At 46.3% G+C, this 21,139-nt stretch overlaps 1 protein-coding gene across 3 annotated transcripts; it reads left to right on the forward strand.

The window, feature by feature from the left end:
* The first annotated feature begins 1,678 nt into the window (after positions 1–1,678).
* On the forward strand, positions 1,679–15,700 carry SLC25A48 (solute carrier family 25 member 48). 3 transcript variants are annotated; one of them, XM_039701785.1, is made up of 8 exons: positions 1,679–1,880; positions 3,825–3,868; positions 7,643–7,714; positions 8,373–8,625; positions 9,809–10,057; positions 11,401–11,534; positions 13,133–13,262; positions 13,829–14,001. In XM_039701785.1, the coding sequence occupies exons 1-7, from the start codon at positions 1,679–1,681 to the stop codon at positions 13,253–13,255; spliced, it is 1,077 nt and encodes a 358-aa protein (XP_039557719.1). In that variant the 3' UTR covers positions 13,256–13,262; positions 13,829–14,001. The 3 variants fall into 3 exon arrangements, with proteins under 3 accessions (XP_039557719.1, XP_039557721.1, XP_039557720.1); XM_039701787.1 differs by lacking the exon at positions 13,133–13,262 and having other exon boundaries at positions 13,829–15,700; XM_039701786.1 differs by lacking the exon at positions 3,825–3,868 and having other exon boundaries at positions 1,693–1,880.
* The last annotated feature ends 5,439 nt before the right edge of the window (positions 15,701–21,139 follow it).

Below are 21,139 nucleotides of genomic sequence, written 5' to 3' on the forward strand. Positions count from 1 at the left end.
AAACCCTTTTTCTGTGTTAGTGTATGTGTGGAATAATATTTCTTCTAAAAAGAAGAAAGCAAGTGTAAGAAAACAAATAACTGACAAGTTTCCACAGTGCTTGTGCACACATGTTCTCTCCAACATTTATCCAGGACCACAGTCTCCCTCAAAATTCATTAGAGACCTGGTGCTTCAGGAAAACCTTCCTCAGGAAGAATGAGCATTGTTATATGCATTGAAAAATCTAAAGTTTCAGGTGTAGATTATCTGAGCTGATAACCATGCAGACAATATTAAATTTCTATAAGCAATTTCTAGACAAAAGCCCCCTTCAGCCAACTCGGTGGTAAGGTTTCCTGTGTGTATGTGCAAGCACATAAGGGAACATTGTTTTAAGGACTTTTTGTGGAATATATAATTTAGCAATGGAAATACCAATCTTTTAAGGAAAAAAATTAAATATTTATATTTTCAGCCAGTACTTTGGCATTCAGAATTTCTTGCTCATGAGCTACCAACACTTTCTATAGTTATCAGAACATGTAGACAAAATACATTTCAAGAAAATCCAACCTTGCATTTAAGGAAGGAAATGTTGCAAACCTGATGCAAATCTTGTCAGAAAGCCTCCAAAACTGACCCAAGGAGCTGCCTCCTAGAGAAATCTAGCTGAGACAGAATAAAATTTGCTTTGGGCTGTAGTATAAACCTCAGCCAGATGTATGTGTACAATGGCCAAGGGCCAAGACATCTTTTTGGGAGCAGTCATGCTCCTGAAGTCCAAGAGGACATTTCTGATGGAGTTGGTGAGCACAAGGAGAGCGGGTTGAGGATGGTGAGGAGGTCCTGTGCTGAGCTGTTCAGGTGTAAAACATTAGATTTACTATTTGAAAGTGCCACAGAGGAGGCACAACAGCCAGGCTAGGCTCAAGATCAGGTATTTGTGATTCAAGAGAGGGAGCCCAGCCTTCAGCCCCGATCAGAAAGGCATGTTAGGAATCCCCAGAAAAGCGGTTGAGATCAAAACGGAAAATATCTTTATTCTGCTGAGTGGTTCTTTCCTATCACTTGTGGCTCTGGCTGCACAGTTGAAAGACTTTAAACAGAAATGATTGAGCAGGGTGAAAAGGAACGTCCTGCATGAAAGCAGAATAAACCAGATCTGGAATCTTGACTCTCAGAAAGACAGGACAGAGGGAGAAGCATGTAACCAATATATAAGAAAATTGTGAATACTGTGTAGAAGGGATCATTCAGAGGGGCAATTGTTCACTACTTCCCAAAATACAGAAATTGGGGTTATCTCTTGGAAAGATTATAAAGAAATTGGAGTTATCTCCTGGAAAGAGCATACAAAAATTGGGGGTATCTCCTCAAACGACAACACAGTCATTTCAGTGAAGGGAACGGGGATATTTTTCGACTAAAGGTGCAATACTCTTTATCTCTGTACCTCCATCTTCAATTCGCGAGTGCACATACCTTCCCCACACCCCCACCTGTTTCCCCGCTCACAGTGAGCCCCGTTCCCCTTTGCCTGCCCGAGGAGCGCCGCTGCCCGGTGCCCCGCCCGGGCTGCTGCTGCCTGCCCCATCCCGCCGGCCGAGCCGCGGTCCCGCCCGCCCGCCCCGCGACCCTCCCCGCCCCGGCCGGGCGGTGTCCGCGGCCCCCGCGGCGCTTTAAGCCGCGGTGCGTGATGTCACAGCGCTTGGAAGCCGCGGAACGGCGCGGAACGCGCAGCGCACGGAGCCGCACGGCCGGGAGCGCTGCCTCCTGGAGCCCCTGCCCGACTGGAGCCCCTGTCCACCGGGATCCCTGCTCTAGGGGAGCCCCTGCCCGCCGGGAGCGCAGCATGGACAGCCTCCATCTGCAGGACTTCGTGGCGGGCTTGGTGGGCGGTGAGTGATGCCGAGAGAGCGGCTGGGGAGGCGGCGAAGGGCGCACGGCGGAGGTACCCGGGGATGAAATCCCTCCCGGGGTAAAACCCGTCCGGGGATAAAACCCCTCCCGGGATGAAACCCCTCCGGAGATAAACCCCTCCGGGGATAAAACCCCTCCGGAGATAAACACCCCCGGGGATAAACCCCCTCCCGGGATTGAACCCCTCCGGCGATAGAACCCCCCGGGGCACCCACGGTCTGTGCCTCCGCCCGGCGTCTCCCACGGTTCGCTTTGCTTTGGTGCACACAAGTGCTGTTTAATCCCACTTCCACGGGCGCGATAGTTAAAATTCAAGTTTAGCACTTGTGATGCTGCTGTGCGGGGCCGGTTTCCAGAAGCCCCCGCATGCCCCCAGCTCCCGCCGGCTCTGCCGTCCTTGCTGAAAGGGGGCTGGCAGCTGTCAGCTGTCAGCCCGGACTCCCCGTGTCCCCATTCCGGGTCCTCACCCTGCCGTCCCACCGCCCCACACGGCAGGGATTGAGCCTGTCTGCCGGGAATTCCGATGGCAAACTCCGGGAAACAGGTAACAGAAAGAAAAGGAAGGAAACTGCATGTAGAGGCGTCAGTAACGGGACAAGGTTACTGAACTGAGAGATGCCCGCTGGTTTGCCAGCTGAGAGGGCAGCCAGCTCTGCTGCCCCGGGGCTGCAGCAGGACAGAGTCACCAGGTACCACAGAGCAAACCTCTGCTCAGGTGACCCCTCAGACCCGACACAGGAGCAGGGTGTGAAGTGGCTCGCAGGTGTCCTGCCAGATGAGGTTAATAAGTTAGCAGACTAAAAAACCCAAAAACCTCTGCCAAAGGTTTGTGTCAGCAGCTGATTGTTGGATCTCTGTAGGCTGTGGTTGCTCTCTGCCACACTGCCCTGTGCTGTTGCTGCATACCCCTGGCAATGGACAGGATGTCCTGGGAGGTGAACAGCCACCCGTGCTCTGCAGCAGTGACAGCTGAGAGTTTTCATGCATAGCACTAGACCATGGGTGGTCCCAGGTCTGGGAGGAGAGCAGACATTTTTTAACACATTTTTAGAAAGTCATAATGTGTTGACTAAGGACATGATGCTCTTTTCAGTACTAATCCACTATGAGTGAGAAATTACATGTAGTCCCAAAAGCACTCGTGGGCACTGGTTTGCACAGAGATTTACTGGTGAGGAAGCATCACAGTTTACCCACTCTCCACAAACCCTAAAACCTGCCAGTGTTGTTTGCAACACAGACACAAAACTATATCTTGGCCATGGCACACAGGTGTTCCATTCTCCTGGAGAAGAGGGAAACCAAACTGTGCTCTGTGCTGCCACGAGAGCTCCTGGCAGTGAGTGGTGTGAGTAGGTGGGTGAAAGACAGGAGAATATGGGAGAATTTCTCCCCAGAGAACCATGGGGAGGAAGGCAGGATGGCACTGGACAGAGCAGGATCCCCTGTATCTGAATCCTCTCTGACAGGTACCTCTATAAACTGCTCTAAAACAGCAAAGGATGAGGAATTTGCAGGTCCTGTTAGCAGTCAGCTAATGGAACCAGCTAGTCAGGACATCACTCTGAGCCAGGAGAAAGCACTGCCTTGTGTTGAACAGGAATCTCACCATTCTGAGGCTAAACATTTGTGTGAGCTTACAGGAGTGCAAAAGGGGTTGGTCCTGGACAAGATATACAAACATGAGTTCTCCTTCTCTGGTGCCTTTGGAATGTAAAGCTGAAGGAGTCCAGGGGAGTGTACACAGAAAAGTGTTGAAGCTCAGCTTTTAGCTGTTGTCAGGGAAGGGGCATCCTGCTGGTCATTGCTCTGCCTGGGCCCTTTACAGCTGTTCCTATGGAAATCTCTTCTCTAAACCCATTGCATCCTCTCCTGCCACAAAAGCTTCAGTGTTGTGCATAATGCTTTGCTTTCATCCCCAGGAGTTGCCAGTGTGTTTGCGGGCCATCCCCTGGACACGGTCAAGGTAAAACACTGAACTGTGTTCACATGTCACCACCCACACCCCCACCAGTTCAGACCTTCTCTCTAGCTGATGCCTCAAAGGACCTTACTTTTCCCAAAGGGGAGTTTGGAATGTTTTCACAGACTTTCTTCCTCTCCAGTGCTCATTTTGAATGAGAAACTGAAAGAACTGACTGATATGTGCAACTTCCTCTGTGAAGAATTAATGCTGAAAATTAACCTGGCCTTACTTAATGTGTGGTTCACTGAACAGTTCTGCCAATGTTTTATTGAACTTTGCCACAGACTAGTATTCAAAGGGCAATGAGGGAACTGTTTTGCTGCAGGCACATTTTTATGTTTTCCTAGTAGTGCTGGTAATGCTGGAAGGGCAGAGTTCTGAAATTATTATCCCAGGGCTGTGACACACAGTGTTTATGATTCCCTCATGATAATTATTTCTCCATCTGAAGGATTTAGAGAAGTAAAAAGGTATTTGTCAGCATGATGCAGACAAGCCCATGCACATACCAGTGCATCCTGACTCAACCAAGCTGACAATCCCTACTGCTGCAGAGCCAGGGAGGACAATCCTGCTCCTTTCTTTTTTTGTCCAGGCATTTCTGGGCAGCTGTCATCACTTTAGCTTCTCTGTCATTGTTGGGGTTGTTCAGCCTGAAGAATAGAAGGCTCCAAAGAAATCTTATTGTGGCCTTCTTGTACTTGAAGGGGGTCTAAAACAAAACCAGGATTTTTAGCAGGGCCCATTGCAATAGGACAAGGGGTACTGGTTTTAAACAGAAAGAGAATAGGTTTAGATTAGATATAAGGAGGTCTTATACAAAAAAGGTGGTAAAACACAGGCACAGGTTGCCCAGAGAGGTGAGGGGATGCCCATCCCTTGAAACATTCAAGGGCAGGATGGATGGGGCTCTGAGCAACCTGGTTTATTGGAGATGTCCCTGCTCACTGCAGGGAGGTTGAACAAGATGGCCTTAGAAGATCCCTTTCAGCTTGAGCTATTCTGCAGTTCTGTGGTTCTGTGTTCCCTGCTCAGGTTCAAGCCTGGCTCTGGCACCAGGCAGGGCTGCCAGCTGTGGCAAACCCAACAGCCAGTGGTCATGTTTGCACCCTCCACCCTTTGGAGGGTGATGCCAAGGAGGCAGGGCCCAGCATGGCCCACACCACATCCCCTCCCCAGCCATCACAGCCATCCCCTTGCACACACCAGGCTCTCCTGGCATCAGCAGATGCCCAGCCAGCCCTGTTCTTTCTGAGCTGCTGAAGTGACACCAGCCCCAAGGGCATCCCTGTGCAGAGGTGGGTGCAGACCCCACGCAGGATGAGCCACAAGGCTGCCCACACCACCCAGCCATGGGCAGGGCACAGGCAGCAAAGGCAGGCTCTGCCCAGCACTGCCAAGGCAATCCCCAACTCAGGCTGGTGGCCATGGCATCATTGCCTGGCTTGGGGGAGTTTGGCCATGAGAATCCTGCTCGGAAACATCGAGTTTGGACGCCAAGAAAGAGCCAGCCCATCCTCCAGTGGTTATAAAGACAACTGTCAGGCTGCTCCCTCTGTTGCTTTTGGCTTTGGGCAAGGCCTTGCCTTGGGAATACCAAGTAGGCAGACTTGCTATGTTCCAAATTCAGCAGCAGGAAAGGGGAAAAGAGGGTTTTTACACAGCACTAGGTCAGCAAAGGGGCTGCTCAGCAGAATCTGCAGCCTCCAGGGGATCTGGTGTCTTTCCCCATCTGGGGGAGGAGGCAGGGCTGAGTATAAGGCTCTGTGGGGTAAGTGGCATCTCCTCTTCCCCCTTCAGCCACCTCTTCCCATCACTGCAGCTTCCATCAAACCACAGCAGCTGTTTTTTCCTATATCCTTGCAAAACTCTAAAACTTGTGCCTTTACTCACCTTTACCATCCTACTCATTGCATTCGTTTTCCCAGAACTTTCTTCAGCTTCTGGGTGTCACCCAAGAGCCCTATCTAATCAAAACATAACAAAAAGGAGAACCTTCCAGGGTACATCCATACTGGTAGTAGCTGACTTTGTCACAGGTGCCAGCAGGGATTTCAGTGCTGGGTGTTAACAGATTAGCTAAGGGACATGTGTGAGAACCAGATTGTGAGAACACTCAATTGGCCCCAGTTACTCAAAAAATATATTAACTTGAACCTCTAAATACCTGGTTACTGAGTAAAAGAAAAAAAAAACAAACCAAAAAAACCAAAAAAACAACCACAAGCCAAGGAGGCAAAGTGGAAATGTCTGGGCTAAGATGAAGCCAGGAGGGAACTCAGGGCTGGGCACTGGGGTCACCTTGTCCTGGGTCACTCAGGGTGCAGCCACTTTCCCCTGTTTCCCCCAGTGTGAGTCACTGCACCCAGTCTGCAGCCCTGGCCTGAGCCTGCCCACATTGCACAACGTGTGCCATGGCAGCAGCTGCATGTACCAGCTGGTTCTGAGTGCTCAGGAGAGATTCTGCTTTGGCTGCTGCTTCCCTGTGGTTTTGGCCAGGCCTGGAGTGGAGCAGGGATGCTCCCTGGGTGCAAAGAGCTGCATGGAGCCACCCCAGGGTGAGGGCTGAGCCTGGGCTGAGGGGTGAACACAGACTTTGGTCCCTGCTGCTCCTGCCAGGGTCCCACGGCAGCACTGGCAGCCTCTTGCAGGGCTCTGGGCCAAGTGATTGTAGCATCCAACCTGCTGCTTGCCATCCAAGAGCTCCCACCAGTCATGAACTCTGGCAGACACACATTCCTTTGGGCTTTGAATTCCCAAATTATTTCCTGCTTCACTCTGGTGTAAATCAGGGCTGAGCCAGTGGATGGGATTGGATGCCATCCCTCCAGCACGGGTTGGCATTGTCCCTTCAGCCTTCATTGCTAGCAGCAGTGCTGATAAACACAGTCAGAAATGTCCCCATTTCCTAAAAACATTCCTGGTGGAGCATGTGTGTCCTTCTATAGCAAATGAGCTCTGGCCTCAGCCAAGATGAAGCCTGAGGTGCTGTGAAGTGAACAGTGATTTCTTTTCCTTGCACACCTCTAAGCCCAAAAAACGCATCCCTTGTTAGGATGCTTCTAGTGCAACCTTGTGAGCAGCTTGAATGGAAGATGATCCAAATATATACATATGAAAAGGGGAAATGTTTAATCCTGTGGGCTTTGTTGCGACCTACATGCCATTTCTTACATCTCTTGGAAGGTGTATAACCAATTTGCTTTCCAGAAATAAAATGTCCTTTTTTGAAATTATATTAAACTATTTTTGAGTGAAACATGGAGAATTTCTGAGATGGTGCTGAATTATTTTAGCTCCAATTAGTATCTCTATGTCTTAAAATCCACCTTGGAGCAGAAGGGCCCCAGAAGTCTCCCAGGGGAGCTCACCTCTCCTCTCTTGGCAACACATCCCAGCCTTCCCTGAGAGTCTCCAAATGGAGAAGACCACACCACTCTCCAATTTCCACATAAATCAGGCCCTTGGCAATGACAGCACTGCACACCAGCAGCCTGCTGTGCTGGGTCAGGGTGGCTGGTCCAGGCTGGAGAGCAATTTGACAGTCATTGATTCCAGATGTTGCAGAGAGCTTCAGGCTGTGAGATCCTGCTTAGCCTTGCTTCTGGCAAAGTTCAAGAGGGTGGATGCACATATATCTTATTTTATTGCTCAGTTCTCTTTACGACTAAGGAAGGACGTGCTCTCAAAGCAAAGTACACTTTGTTTACGTAGCATGAGCCTCCATTGGGCTGGAAACAGGATTTAATCGCATTTTACAAATGTCTTTTGCAGACTCGTTTGCAAGCTGGACAAGGATATGGAAATACATTCAAGTGTGTTCTCACTGTGTACAGAAATGAGTCTGTAAGTACTTCATCCTACATTAACTGTGCTGGTAGAAAGTGCAAGTCAATAAATAGATAAATGCATAAAGCAATTGTACAAAATGCTGTTGACACCAGCAGTTATATAAAGACCAATAAAGTTTATGCAACTGAGCCTGCAAATCCCTACAGCCTTCTCTTGCTTAACTCTAAGGTTAAGTCACCACTTGGTGACTGCTATAGGGAAAAGGGAGATCCATGGCATGGAATGATCATGTCTCCACAGGGGTTTCATCCACAGTGACTCTTCTGCCTGATCCCACTGGCAGGGGTCTCCCACAAGGATTTTGCTGACTTTGGTGAAGCCAGAACAAACACTGCCCATATGAGGCACTTCTATGTGGGTTCCTGTGCTTTCAGCCATGTCCCGTATTCTGCACAATCTTTATAAGCCTTTAGCAGCATGAACCAATTTCCTTTGCTCAGCATGTGCAAACAGTTGGTTCCAGAAGACATCTGCTACTTGGATTTGCATTTCATCCCCGACTATGGCAGGGGATTGGAATGAGACAACTTTCCAAGTCCTTTCCGACCCAAACCATTGTGCGACTCTGTGATTTCTAACCCGATAGACAAGTTGGGGTTTACACTGCTCAGTCCTGCTCAGTCTCCTAAGCCCTGCTCCCTTTCCTGGGTAGCTGACAGGCTTCTTCAAGGGCATGTCCTTCCCACTGGCCAGCATTGGCATCTACAGCTCGGTGGTGTTTGGAGTCTTCAACAACACGCAGCGGCTCCTCAGCCAGCTCCGCCACGGGGACCCGGCCGCCGCGCCCTCGCTCACCGACATGACTCTGGCCAGCCTCGTGGCTGGGGTCATCTCTGTGGGCATTGGCACTCCCGTGGAACTGGTCAAGATAAGGCTGCAGATGCAAACACAGCCGTGCACCAAAGGTAGGAAGCAAGAGTTTCGTCTTCCTGTCTCTGGCAGTCTTTGGTACGTGCACAGAGCTTTACGGCTTTGGTCAAGGCTGGGCTTTTTGCTGCCTTGTGCTGCTGCAGTTGGGCTAAAAATTCTCCCTTTTGCCCGAGGATGGATCCCATCCTGCTCAGCTCAAGGGAAGGGTTTTTACCAATAGCATTTCCAGACATTTGGGATCTATAAAGAACATGAGACAGGTCTGCTCAAGACCAGAAGCTGCAGAAATTGTGAGTCCCTGGGCTGTGGGGTCCCCTGGAGATCCCAGCAGCAGTACCATGGCTGACAGCAGCAATGCCAGCTCCCCATCTCCCTCTACACTATCAGTCCCACATATATTTGCCCATAAACCTCTGTTATTCCACCCTTTTCTGGTCAAAAAGCAGAAGTTTCCCACTTACATTAAAAACTGACTTATTTCACACAGGGTGCCAGATAGCTCAGGTGTGAGCAGGCTGGGTCAGGAGGGGACACCAGCAGAATGGCACTGGGTGCCTGTTCCTTCTCCACAAGGCAGAAGGAGCTGCTTCAGCTTTAGACAGCAGCTGAATTCCATTGCAGGCTGGCAGCATGGAGCAAACCCCACCAGAGCACATGCACAGCCAAATGAAGACATGGAGCAGCTTCAGAGCTGAACAGCTTGGATTCCAGCATTTCACTTTTCTCACAATTACAGTCATGGTGTTTAACTGTGAAATACTGGCATTTTTCTGTTGCTTTTATAAAACAATATTATGTCCATTTTTAAAGCCTCCATGCAGCTTAGAAACCTAATGCCTTTTAGAAAAACAACTTGGTCTGCATGGGAAGGGCCAGACTCTGAAGATGTTAAGGCTTTCAGAGGTGTGACTTGGCATAAGTTGAAGTTAAAATCCATGAAAATTTGGCACAAGGCTTTAAACTAATTTGGAAGTCTCACTGGGCACATACCTATTGGGAGGTATGCCACGCATTTAAGACAATCTGTCTGAAGTGTCTACTGGTTTTCTGAAAATGGACCTACATACTCTCTCCTAAAACTTTTTCCCCATGTTATCTATTAACCCCAGCAGAAGCAACTGGATGGCAGTAACTTCTAATCAATGGCAATGGGCTTTGATTAGATTTAGTCTGTGGCAATATATCTATTCCAACAGTTGTATTTTTTTTTCTTTGTAGCAAACATTAAACTAAATTCCACAGCTCCTGGATCTCCTGTGTACCGAGGCCCAATTCACTGCTTAAGGACAATCCTACAGAAAGAGGGGATACCAGGAATATACAGAGGCAACGTAGCAATGCTCCTGAGGGATGTTCCTGGCTACTGCGCCTATTTTATCCCGTACGCAATGTTCTGTGACTGGATAACTCCTCATGGAAGCATTGCTCCTAATGCCTTCGCCATCTGGGTGGCAGGGGGTGTAGCAGGTAAGCACCTTTACTTCCTCACAGCACTGGCAAAACAAGAACAGGAAGGTTCTCGGGGCAGATTGCGAGGGTGACTCAAGGGCCACTGCATCCTCCTGAACACCAGCAGAGGACATGGCACTGAACCTTCCTTCCCCAGGGCTGGGTTGCCTGGCACCACAGCTGCACTTTATGACTTGACAAACTTTATGGAAGTCGTGTTATCAGACTTAGGCTCATTGTCAGTGAAGAGGAGAACAGACAGTGCCTTCGTCTCCTTGTATGCCTCAGGGCAGCCTGCCAGTCACATTGCCAGGGATATGTGGTAGCCAAGATGCCTCCAGAAGAGGACTTCAACCTGTTGGCTGTCCACCAGGAGGGTGTGCACCTACCCACACCTAGCAGAAGCCCAGTTGACTGTTACTATCTTCTTCTTTTTTCCATATGTACCCTTGCCAGTAAAACTGGCATATGTGCTCCCACCATGTGAAAAGTTACCCCTACTCCCACTTCCGACTTTTTGGTCATCTCTAAATTGCAGATCCATAAAGACAAGTCAATCCTTAGCTCAGGTAATGATAACAAAATGCCTTCTCCATTTCTCCTCAAACAAAGAGGCCCCTGGTGCCTCTGGATAACTTTTCTAGTGTGTCCCAACACTCATGCAGCTCCAGACAAACTCTGGTCTGTCCAGCTGGGCCGTGGATTGCAGTCATGTACTGATCTTCCCAGAGGCAAACCATCACACTCAGCTGCAGGCTGATCAATGGAAATAGGCATTTCTTTGAAGGAATGACAGGGTATCTCATGGTGTGGAGATTAAACCTGGCAGCCTGTGATGCACCTACCTGTTATTTGTATCCTCAGCTCACACTTTGCTTTACAATGGAATCATCAGAAAACTCTGTTTTTTTTCTGAAATCGCCCCAAGCCTGTGTGGAGATTAAACCTGGCAGCCTGAGATGCAGCTACCCGTTATTTGTATTCTCAGCTCACACTTTGCTTTACAATGGAATCATCAGAAAACTCTGTTTTTTTTCTGAAATCGCCCCAAGCAGCAGCTCAGGCTCTTCCCATGGCATGTCCATGTTCCACCAGGAGCACAGCAAAAAATGTATTTGCACCTGGAGAAGCCCCTCTTGGGTTGCCTGCACCTGATCAGCAGCATGACCTCCAAAATCTGAACACCTCCCAGAAACAGGGAATATTCTCCCAGAAATACTGTTTCTGTGCCTGAGCAGGGTGAATGCCCTGAATGAAAATCGCATGGATATGATGTGATAGATGTGAATTTCTGAGTTCACTGACCTGCGGGCAAGGAAGTAGAGAGAAGGAATTATTCAGCTACTTCTGCATTTTTCCAGGAGCCGTTTCCTGGGCAGTATGTACTCCAATGGATGTTGTGAAAAGTCGAATTCAGGCAGATGGAGTTTATTTAAACCAGTACAAAGGGACCCTTGACTGCATCTTGCAGAGCTACCAGAACGAGGGCTTAAAAGTAAGTGACATTTGAAGTTAAATCTGGTTATTAGTTATTTAATTGTCAGTTGGAAAATACAGTAACTGTTAAAAACCTGTCTGCAGTGTTGAGAGACAACTAAAGCCAGTTAGTGCTAAATTATTTTTATGGCATAGGTAATTATTGTGTAGATTCCTTCTAAATCAAAATGGTGAGAGTTATAATACATGTTACATAATGAAGAAATGAATGACTGGAGGGGTCATACACTGCTGGTGTAATTAACTTCAACATTTCATGTTAGTGCACTTAATCATGGATATAATTTGACTTATCATAAATCAGAGGCAGAAAGTCTTACCTCTGTGATTCTTCTGCAAAATGCAGGGGTCAAATGTTTCCCATTGACTTCAGTGTCAATAAACTGATTCCAGTGGGACTGTCCTGGCACTCTGGGTGTGTCTGGTCACCTTGGGCAATGCTTTGGTGGAACTAATGCTGCTTTTGCACTGCTTGCCCTCGTTTTGCACCAAGATAGAGTTGAATGTCAGCGTTCTTATATCAGAATTGCTTTGGTTTCGAACATGAAGAAGGGCTGCATGCCAAAAAACTTATCTCTCTTTTCTGACTTTGTTAGTGCAATAAAAGATATTTGTTCTGCCTGCAAACTTTGCTTCAGTTAAATGTGAATGGCAGAGAATAAGGGTTTACAGCTTTATTGTGTTGCCAAGGCATGGTTGTGGAAGTAACGTCTTCTGATATTGAAATAAATCTGTATTTATCATCAGAACAGCACGTGGTTTCTTAGCTTCAAAGTGTTAATTTTCACATTCTGAGAGAAATGTAACAAGTTGTGAACAGGAAAATAACCTGAAAAATCACAAATCAGTGTTATTTCAGTATTTGCCAACATGCCACTATGTTATGCGAGCTGTCTCAGGAGCCTGTGGTCTGGTTCAACTTTTGCCACTGAGTGAAGTCACATTCATGTGAAGCACAAATACCTGGAGATGCTCAGGACTGTTCTTGGACAGTCAGATGGGAGACAGGGTGCACAGGCTCAAAGGTACCTGCCTTGTGCATTCCACTTGGTGTGGAAAATTGGTTATATGCTTAAATCTAAGGGCTTCTGATCTTGGGGCCAAGATTTTTTGTGGTTTTTTACAGTAGCTGTGGGAACTTTGCTGTTATAAAGCCTGGAAAATTGTTTGATTGTTGATGTTCCTTTTCACATGTATTCTGAACTTAGGGTGTTTAGATTAGTGACTTGTGGTGATGAACCTTGGTGGTTAATGGAGTGATTTTGTAAGAAGTAAGCCAGCAAGAAATCCCTCCTGGAACCGTCACACTGTGAGCAGACTCACCCCAAAGTGAGCAGTTTGTGCACTCTCTCACACACACCAGGGTGTGGTGTTTGTAGTGAGGAGCACAATGATGTCAAACCAGTGACTTTTGCCACTGTGCTCCTCTTCCTCAGTGCAGACATCAGCCAAGACCAGCAGTGGGAGCACATCTTCCAAGCAAACCCAAAAGATCTGATCCTTCAGAATCCCACCATGACTTCATTCAATGTTTTCTTTCTCTTCTTAAAATAGTCCATATATTCCTATGCTCTAACCTTGCTCCATTCCCAACAGGTCTTTTTTAGGGGCCTCCTGGTCAATACAATAAGAGGATTCCCCTCGAGTGCAGCCATGTTTCTTGGCTATGAACTTTCTCTCAAAGCAATGAAAAGATGCCAAGCTGAGACCAATCCCTAACTTCCAGGTCAGCACATAAAGACCCTCTAGCTTTACTAAAATTACAGAATTAATCTTTGAATCAAATAGAGTTGCAATTGTATAGGTCCTCTGAAAATCGTACAGCTTAGATGGGTACCTACACCTGAACAGCCAAACACAATTTGGGTCTGTGGGATTCAGAGCAGACTGCAAATGTGCCAGTGGGCTTTAGTTTCAGTCCACATCTCCTGGAGATGTAATATGTTCTGACTGTTGTGATTATTTTAATTAATATCAATCAGAAATAAAAAATTGAAAGGGGATTATTCTCTAATATTTTTTAAGTTTTGAAATATCATTTTTACTATAGTCCCTGCACAGTATTCTTTCCTCCCTTGTTCCAGATATGAAATTAAGCTCTTTCAAAGTGCCTTGACTATTAAGTCATTGTTTTACTCTTTCCCTCAGTAACCTGGAGTTGCATAAAGGAGCAGCATTAAAAATATCTGATTAAAGAAACTTTTTTAGCAGCTAGATACTCAAGATTTTTCTTGACCATCTTTGCTGTTTTCTGCAGTACTTCATAAATCTACTTCTTTCTTATTTCAAAAGTGTTGCCAAGAAGACCAGAAAGTCTCCTGCCTTCCTGAGCCAGATCAGCAGTGTGGTGTTGGTGAGGGCTCAGCTGCTCTGACCGAAGACTCCCACCCTGCACCTGCAGCAGCTGCTGTGGACACGTGGTCCATGGAGCACTCCGAAAGTGGCACCAGCTCAATCAAACCCAAAGACTATTTTGTTATCAAATCTTTCACTGTTGACTAAGAGCACTTTAGTAATTATGGTGGTGATGGTGGGCTTCTTCACCAATGGCATTTTTTTGTTTTGAACCAGGAAGAGAACTTCCCTTTCCCAAGGGATGAACACAAAGCCAGCCCACCTCAAATCACCAAGGGAGTGTCTTTTGTACGACACGGCAATATAACACTCGTCTTCTTTGGTGAACAAGGAAAGGAGGAAATGCAGTGGGTACACAGGTGCTTTTTCTGGATTCCCACCAAATCCTAGCTTGCTTTCAGGTTCAAAGAAGTGGGTGACTCCTCCCATACAGACACGTGTGCTCTACAACACAGTTTGGCACAATTTAACACATTATCATGAAAAATGTAAAGGCTTCAACATCTTCAGTCTGTTATCCAAAGTATAAATTGAATTGGAAAACAGAAGGATGTTAAATTCAGAGACTAAGATGCTTTTTTTATGTACAGAAAACAATAAACCAAGTTTGCATTTCATATAGAAGGCTGCCTATTAATTTACACAGCTTGCCTGGTGCAGCCGTTCAGGGACTGGCTTGAGGTATCTCATTAGACCTTCTGAGCTCCCTGACATGACTTTCCAGCTGCCAAAACCTGCAGATCTCTTTGTAGCTGTGAGCAGACCATCACCAAATTAGGACACAGCATACTTCAGACCTCCAGCTCCTTGCTGGAATCCCACTGAGACCACTGGGGCACGCCCAGTCTCTCTTTGGTCTACCTCAGCATCTCAATTATTACAAGATCATTTGCACAATGATTTTTTCTCTTTATGCTATTAAATATCCTTAGGATTTATTTTCTAAGCATGGAGCTTTTGATGCCAAAGCCCAAGAAGAACCAGCTTTGCTGTGACAAGAGGACTCTAGTGGCAGTGGTAGGAGAGGCCAAGGGGGCTCACACACAGAGGGACACATGACATGGGGGAATAATCTAGGACAACACTTTATCTGGGAAATGTTCTAGAGGAACAGCTCTTCCTCTGGAGAAGAGCTCTGGGGGAAAAGCCCAGTGCTTGCAATTTCAGCAGATGCCTTCAAAACAAGGTTTCTGAAGACAATGTGGAACAGCTGTCCAGCTTTCCTCCAGAAAATGAGGGGTAGGAATGAGAAACTCCTATGTCCTCTTCCCTGGATGAATGGGGGAATTGGTCACAACACTTGAAGATCACAGCAGAAAGTGCCTAAAACTTTGGGTCTGGAGCAGTACTTGGAAATGGGGTCACCTTCTTTTTGCTCTTCATCAGTGGGGCCCAGATTAAAAACAGAAGTGTGGGTGCTTCCAGAACTGGCCTTAAAATGGGGGAGAAACAGCTGGTGTTGCTTCATCTCAAAAGGCTCACAGTGACTTTGATGTTCTTTGGGATACATGGAACAGTTTTTAATAAACAATATGGAAAAAATTGATGATCCTTCACACAAGTATTTGTTGCTGGCTGCATTTAAGGACTCATCCTTTTCATGTTGCCTATTTTACTGCATGTAAAACATGTTTTTTAGATGGATAATATCATATGTCTCCAGGGATAATACTTAGGCAGACTATTTTTTAATGCAAATAAATGGTGTGTTCATCTGCCTGCATAATGTAAAATGGATCATGAAATAATTAAATGGATGAGTTCATAACAAGCTGTGTATCTGCATGATCCTGCCCTCATGTTGCCCAGGTTTGATCTGTTCGGTGCTCTCTCATGTTGGAGTTGCACGGTGATATTTCATTATATTAGTAATCCAATTAAACCGACTTTGAGATTGGAGCCCAGGATTTGTCTGGACAAATCTCTCATGTGGCACACACCTGCCAGAAGGAGTTGTCAGGGAGAGCCATGGGCAACTTGGTGTGGAAAGGGAGCAGAGGGCAGAAAGTTACTCTAAATAATATAAATTCACATGATATAAATATATAAAACATAAATATAAAGTCATGAAGATCAAGTGGAAGTGAATATAAAGCTTTGGCCACTTGATGGCATCCTCATCCCTGGCAGGGCATGTGCTGCTCACTGGAGCTGCCAAGCAACCCCTCTGTTCTTCTTCATTCTGCTGCCCAGCCAGCACACATTCCCTTCCCCATGGGCAGCCCCACACTGCACAGCCTCTGGATTGGGATGATTTTGGGATGACCCTGCCCTGCCAAGGGCTGCCCTGCTCTGGCAGCACTGGAGGCAAGCCCTGGCTGGACACACTGGTTAATCAGTGCATCACACCATTAGCATTCGCAGGCAAACCACAAAAGAGGCAAAGCAACTCCAGGCTACAGCACGAGGGTTTCAGGGGTGACAGCAGCACAGGCCACTGTGAAGGAGATTCAGCTGCCTCTGGGCCACTGCTGGTGACCAAGGACACCTTAGGGTTGGGACAAGCAGCTTCTGAGGCACAGCACTCTGTGACACCCCTCGCTGTGACAGATCACACCCCTGGGAAGTGCTCAAGGCCAGGTTGGACAGGGTCCTGGTTTAGTGGAAGGTGTCCCTGCCCATGGTGAGATGAGCTTTAAGGTCCTTTCCAACCCAAACCCTTCTATGGGTCTATGATCCCTGCACATGGAGATTGATAGACTGCTCAGTCTTGCTTTTGCAGTAGTGAGTGTGTGGCTGTGTCACCAGTGAAAGAGGTCCAGTGGTGCTGGGGTTGTGTGACACCACAGGGGCCAGCCCTATGTCCCAAAGATGAGGGATGGCAATTAAAATTTATACACACAGAGACCTGACAAGTCTGTGTCATCTGAATAATCCTCTGTATCATATATCAAATGCATTAATTTTTGGAAATAAAATGACTATCATTATCCATGAATCGAAATTAGGATCTCCAAAGAAGTTTTCAGGGACCTGGTGATGGAAGTTTAAAACAGCCCTTCCTGGGAGGCAGACAGACAGACACACAGCTGATTCAGTAGGGCACTGATTACATATGTTGCAATTGAATTACAAGAAAGAAAACCGTTGTGTCAACAGAATTCAGAATATGGGCCCAGCTCCTTTGTCAGTGCTGTGTCTGTGCTGACCTGCCATCAGTGGCATGTTCCCCACACAGGCTGGAGTGGTAGAAGCCATCTGCTTGGTAGGCTGTTCAAGGTGTTTATAGAGCCCCTTTTTTCTGAAATAAATGCAGTCCATGCTGAAATGGTCAAAAAGTGAGAAGGGAGACCAGAAAAACCATGGATACATACTTCTATGTGTTTGTTGTCTGGATTATGAAAGCATATTCAGACCTGTCATCCCTCAAATAAGTCTTTAATTGCCCAACTTTCATGTCTCTGGTGGCATTCCAGCTCTTACAACAGCCTGTATTACTTAATGAGATTCAGGCTGTTTTTCACACTTTATAAACTATTTAGTGCTATGAAAGGAAAAAGTGGAAACAGCAGCTTATTTCCTTAATTGAAAGAAACCAAATCAAACAGGAACCAATTTCCCAGTGAGAATCTGTTTTTCTAGAAAACAGCCCTGACCTCGATGAAGGCCTCTGGGGCTGGGAGAAGCTTTCTGATGTCTACAGTGCATAGAGTGGGAAGAAGCTTCCCAGCAGTTTTAGCAGCTACTGAAACCCTGCCTGTAAAGGTCTTTTCCAACGTAAATAATTTCATATGGCTCTAGGCCAGGCTGAGATTTTCTCATGCCTCGGAGTCCCTGCCTGGTGTTTCCCCACCACAGGGGAAGGCAAGATCACAGTCCACATCTCAGTTTCTCTTTTTCTGAGACAGAGGAGTAGGTGACGTCTTTGCAGGCATTAAGATATATCTGTTTGGTTTATCTGAAGTTTTTTGTTTCATCATAGCAGTTGTTATAGTAGAGATTCTTCTCCTAGGCGTAGCATTCATGTCAGCCAAGAAGGCCAATGTCTTGTACTTGCTAAGAAAAAAATTAGAGCCAGAAAAATTATGAGATCCAAGGAGACAAGTGGGAAGAAGTTAAAATGCTAAATTGAATAATGAAACTGCATAAAAAAGCTTCCTCTCTCTAAAGCCATTTTCTTCCTGTATATGCTCCTTCAGTCATGCACAGACTGATCACTGCTAGCTTAGATGAACAGTATGTAGAGTATGCTTCCAGAGACAGGCTCCAAAGAGAATGAAGCCATGAAGTGAGGGGAAATCTAAGCAGTCACACTGATTTTCAAGGCAGTTTTACTAAACTGTAGTTCCTGTGAGAGCTCCAGAATCAGACACAATTGGAGCAACCAACCTTTCTGCTGCACCAACTTGTGCAGCAGAAGTGTATTTTTAAAGGGATTGCAGTATGTGGAGTATGCTTCCAGAGACAGGCTCCAAAAGGAATGAAGCCATGAAGTGAGGGGAAATTTAAGTAGTCACACTGATTTTCAAGGCAGTTTTCCTAAACTGTAGATGCTGTGAGAGCAGCAGAATCAGACACAAGTGGAGCAACCAACCTTTTAGGAGCCACTTGTGCAGCAGAAGTGTATTTTTAAAGGGATTTTAGAGGTCCCATGTGCAATTCCACTGTAAGATATAAAGTGCTGGACACATCAAGAAATCCTTGCTTAGTAAGGGTGAAATTCTAAGGCTACTGGGCTGTACAACACCCAGTCTCTGAAGAGAATACAAAGGTCCTCTTTGAGTGATGGAGAAAGCAATGGATAACCTTGAGTCATGAGGAGAAAAATCTGGAGAAAGCAGAAACTTGCAAGTGGGGAAAAAACATGTTAAGGTGCCCTGCCACCAACACCTGCTGCATCAAACTGGCACCTGCATGGCCTCACCTCTGTGAAAGCACCCAGACTTAGCTCATCTTCATGGACTGCTCTATTCTGCCATGTTTCAAAACATTTTATCATTAGTGTAGCCTACTTCACACACAGTATAGAAACACATGGCATAGAAATCCTGCCAGTTCTCATGGATAAGGGCCAGCTTGTTCTTACTTATGCAACCAGGTGGGAACCAATATCCTTTGCTGTCAAATTACTATTGCTGTGTTTCCATCAAGCAGCCTGCAGGTGGATTTTCAACGCTTCCAGCATGAAAAGTCAGCTGCGGTGGTGAAGAGCTCTAGCACAGCTGGGGCTGGCTGGTGAAGAGCTCTAACACAGCCATGGAGTGAATGCCTTGTGCTGTCTGTGTGTCCTGCATGCTCAGCCTCCCTCTGCATGCTGTGCTGAGTGGGAAATCCAGCACACAGGGTCATCGCACAGTGGGACAAGCAAGGAAGGGTGAGTGGACTTCTGATGTGAGGGCCCTCAATGTGTCCCTTTCCTGGTATGAAAGGCCACAAAAGAAGACACTGGAAGAGGACATTAGGAAAAAATATTAAAATACAAGAGAATGGTGACCTCTATGATCAATTCCTGCTGCCTTCTGCCTGCTTTTAGAGATGGCTGGTTGTGGGAAGCATTTTCAATATGCGTGACACACATTATGTCTGGCCTGTTGCTGTCAGGGCTTTTTTCTTTTAGATGTCTTTGCTCTTGCTAAATATCATCGCAAGCTGGAAAGCTTGGCTCAACCCAGGCCAGCTCTGCTGACTGTATTATTGCATGAAACAAGCAGGACTTGCAGTCCTGAAGGTCTCTCTGATGTGTTCTCCCCTCTCACCAGCTCCACTGGTGTTTGTTAATAAGCTTAAATGGTTTCAAATTAATTAAAACTCTTCTGAAAGTAATGAGAGCTCTATTGCCTACAGAAGCTAATGTGAGTCCTGAGGACACCCTGTGGTCCACCTGCTAGGGCAGAGCAGAGCACTACCCTCTTGGACTGGATTGAATCTGAAATGTTCATCAGGATTTCATGCCTTTCTGTTACAAGTAATCTTGCTATTACTATGCTATGGTTTACCCTTTCACAAAGGGATTAGAATGCCCCTATTTTCCTTGATCTCTACATTAGCATATGTCATCTTTATCTAAGAGAAAGAGAAAAAAATACTCCAAGCCACCTTATCTCTGGAAAATGAAACTATGAATAGCATCTCTTCATTTGCGGTCTTTGCATCTCTTCTATCTTGATCAGTGCACGCAGCAAATGCAAAACAAACTGCTTTGTTACCTGGGTGTTTTTCCTCTACAGGGAATTGGGTTTTTTCCACATTAGAAAACCCAAAATGTGTAGAGATTCTTAGAAACTCTACACTGGAATGCAAATCCTCTCACGAGAACTCATAAACTCTGGAGGTTTATGCAAACCAGATTAAAATACCAATCTGGAAATTTGATGTTTTGTGCAGCATTTTTGGCCATTCAACCTAGCACCAAAGTAAAGGCATTATAAGAAAATATATATCCCAAAGTATTTACACATAAACCAAAAATGTGCCAGATATCAGGACATTAGAGTCTCCAAAGGAACCAGAACAAACTGCCTGTAAGATGCCACAGAAATACATTGGAGAGTTTTATATATTCACCTTTTCCAAATAATCTGTTCAGGGTTGGAATCTTAATATCCCATCACTTAAAAGTCGATGGGTTGCCCTGGTGCTGGCAGTACCCCTGGTGATGGAGCTCTGTACCCTCTCCTTACTCTGCTCCTCCACTGCACCCTGCATCCCTCAGTGTGTAGGGAAGTGGCAGGACATGGGGACACTCCATCTGCTGCTGTGTGGCTCTGCCCCAGACTGAGCACAGAGAGTTTCCCTACTCAGGTGTCCCCATGGTCATATAGGGGATGTTTCCACAAGCTACTGCTCACAGTACCTTTAAGGCTGTTGATCTTAATTTCATTTTTTTGAGCAATGGATGAAAAACTTTTATTTCCTCTCCTCCACATTTTGGTTTGTGTTGCTGAAAGAGAGATTAAGGGAGAAGAGTAGATGATCAGCTACCTAGACATGAGGACAGAAAATTACCTGGCAAATGACAACCTATTTATGAAAATATGTTGCCGCAGCTTGTCATCATAATGAATATTTTTAAAATATCAAAGCTAAATGCTTGAAGATTCTATAAAAAAGTTAGTCTTTTTGCTGGAATGGCATCAGATATTAATTTCTACAGCCTTGGATCAGCCTTTAAATGCCAGAAAATAATCTAAACTCTCTAGAGAGAAGCTGCAGCTGGTGCCACTCACTCCTGCGCCTCATCCACCTGGGCTCTAACCAATACATGGAAAGATCTTTCAGTGCCAGTTTGACTTCTGGTGATCTCTCTTT

This window comes from Passer montanus, unplaced genomic scaffold (genome assembly GCF_014805655.1).
Source record: "Passer montanus isolate IOZ18808 unplaced genomic scaffold, ASM1480565v1 scaffold15, whole genome shotgun sequence".
Taxonomy (NCBI): domain Eukaryota; kingdom Metazoa; phylum Chordata; class Aves; order Passeriformes; family Passeridae; genus Passer; species Passer montanus.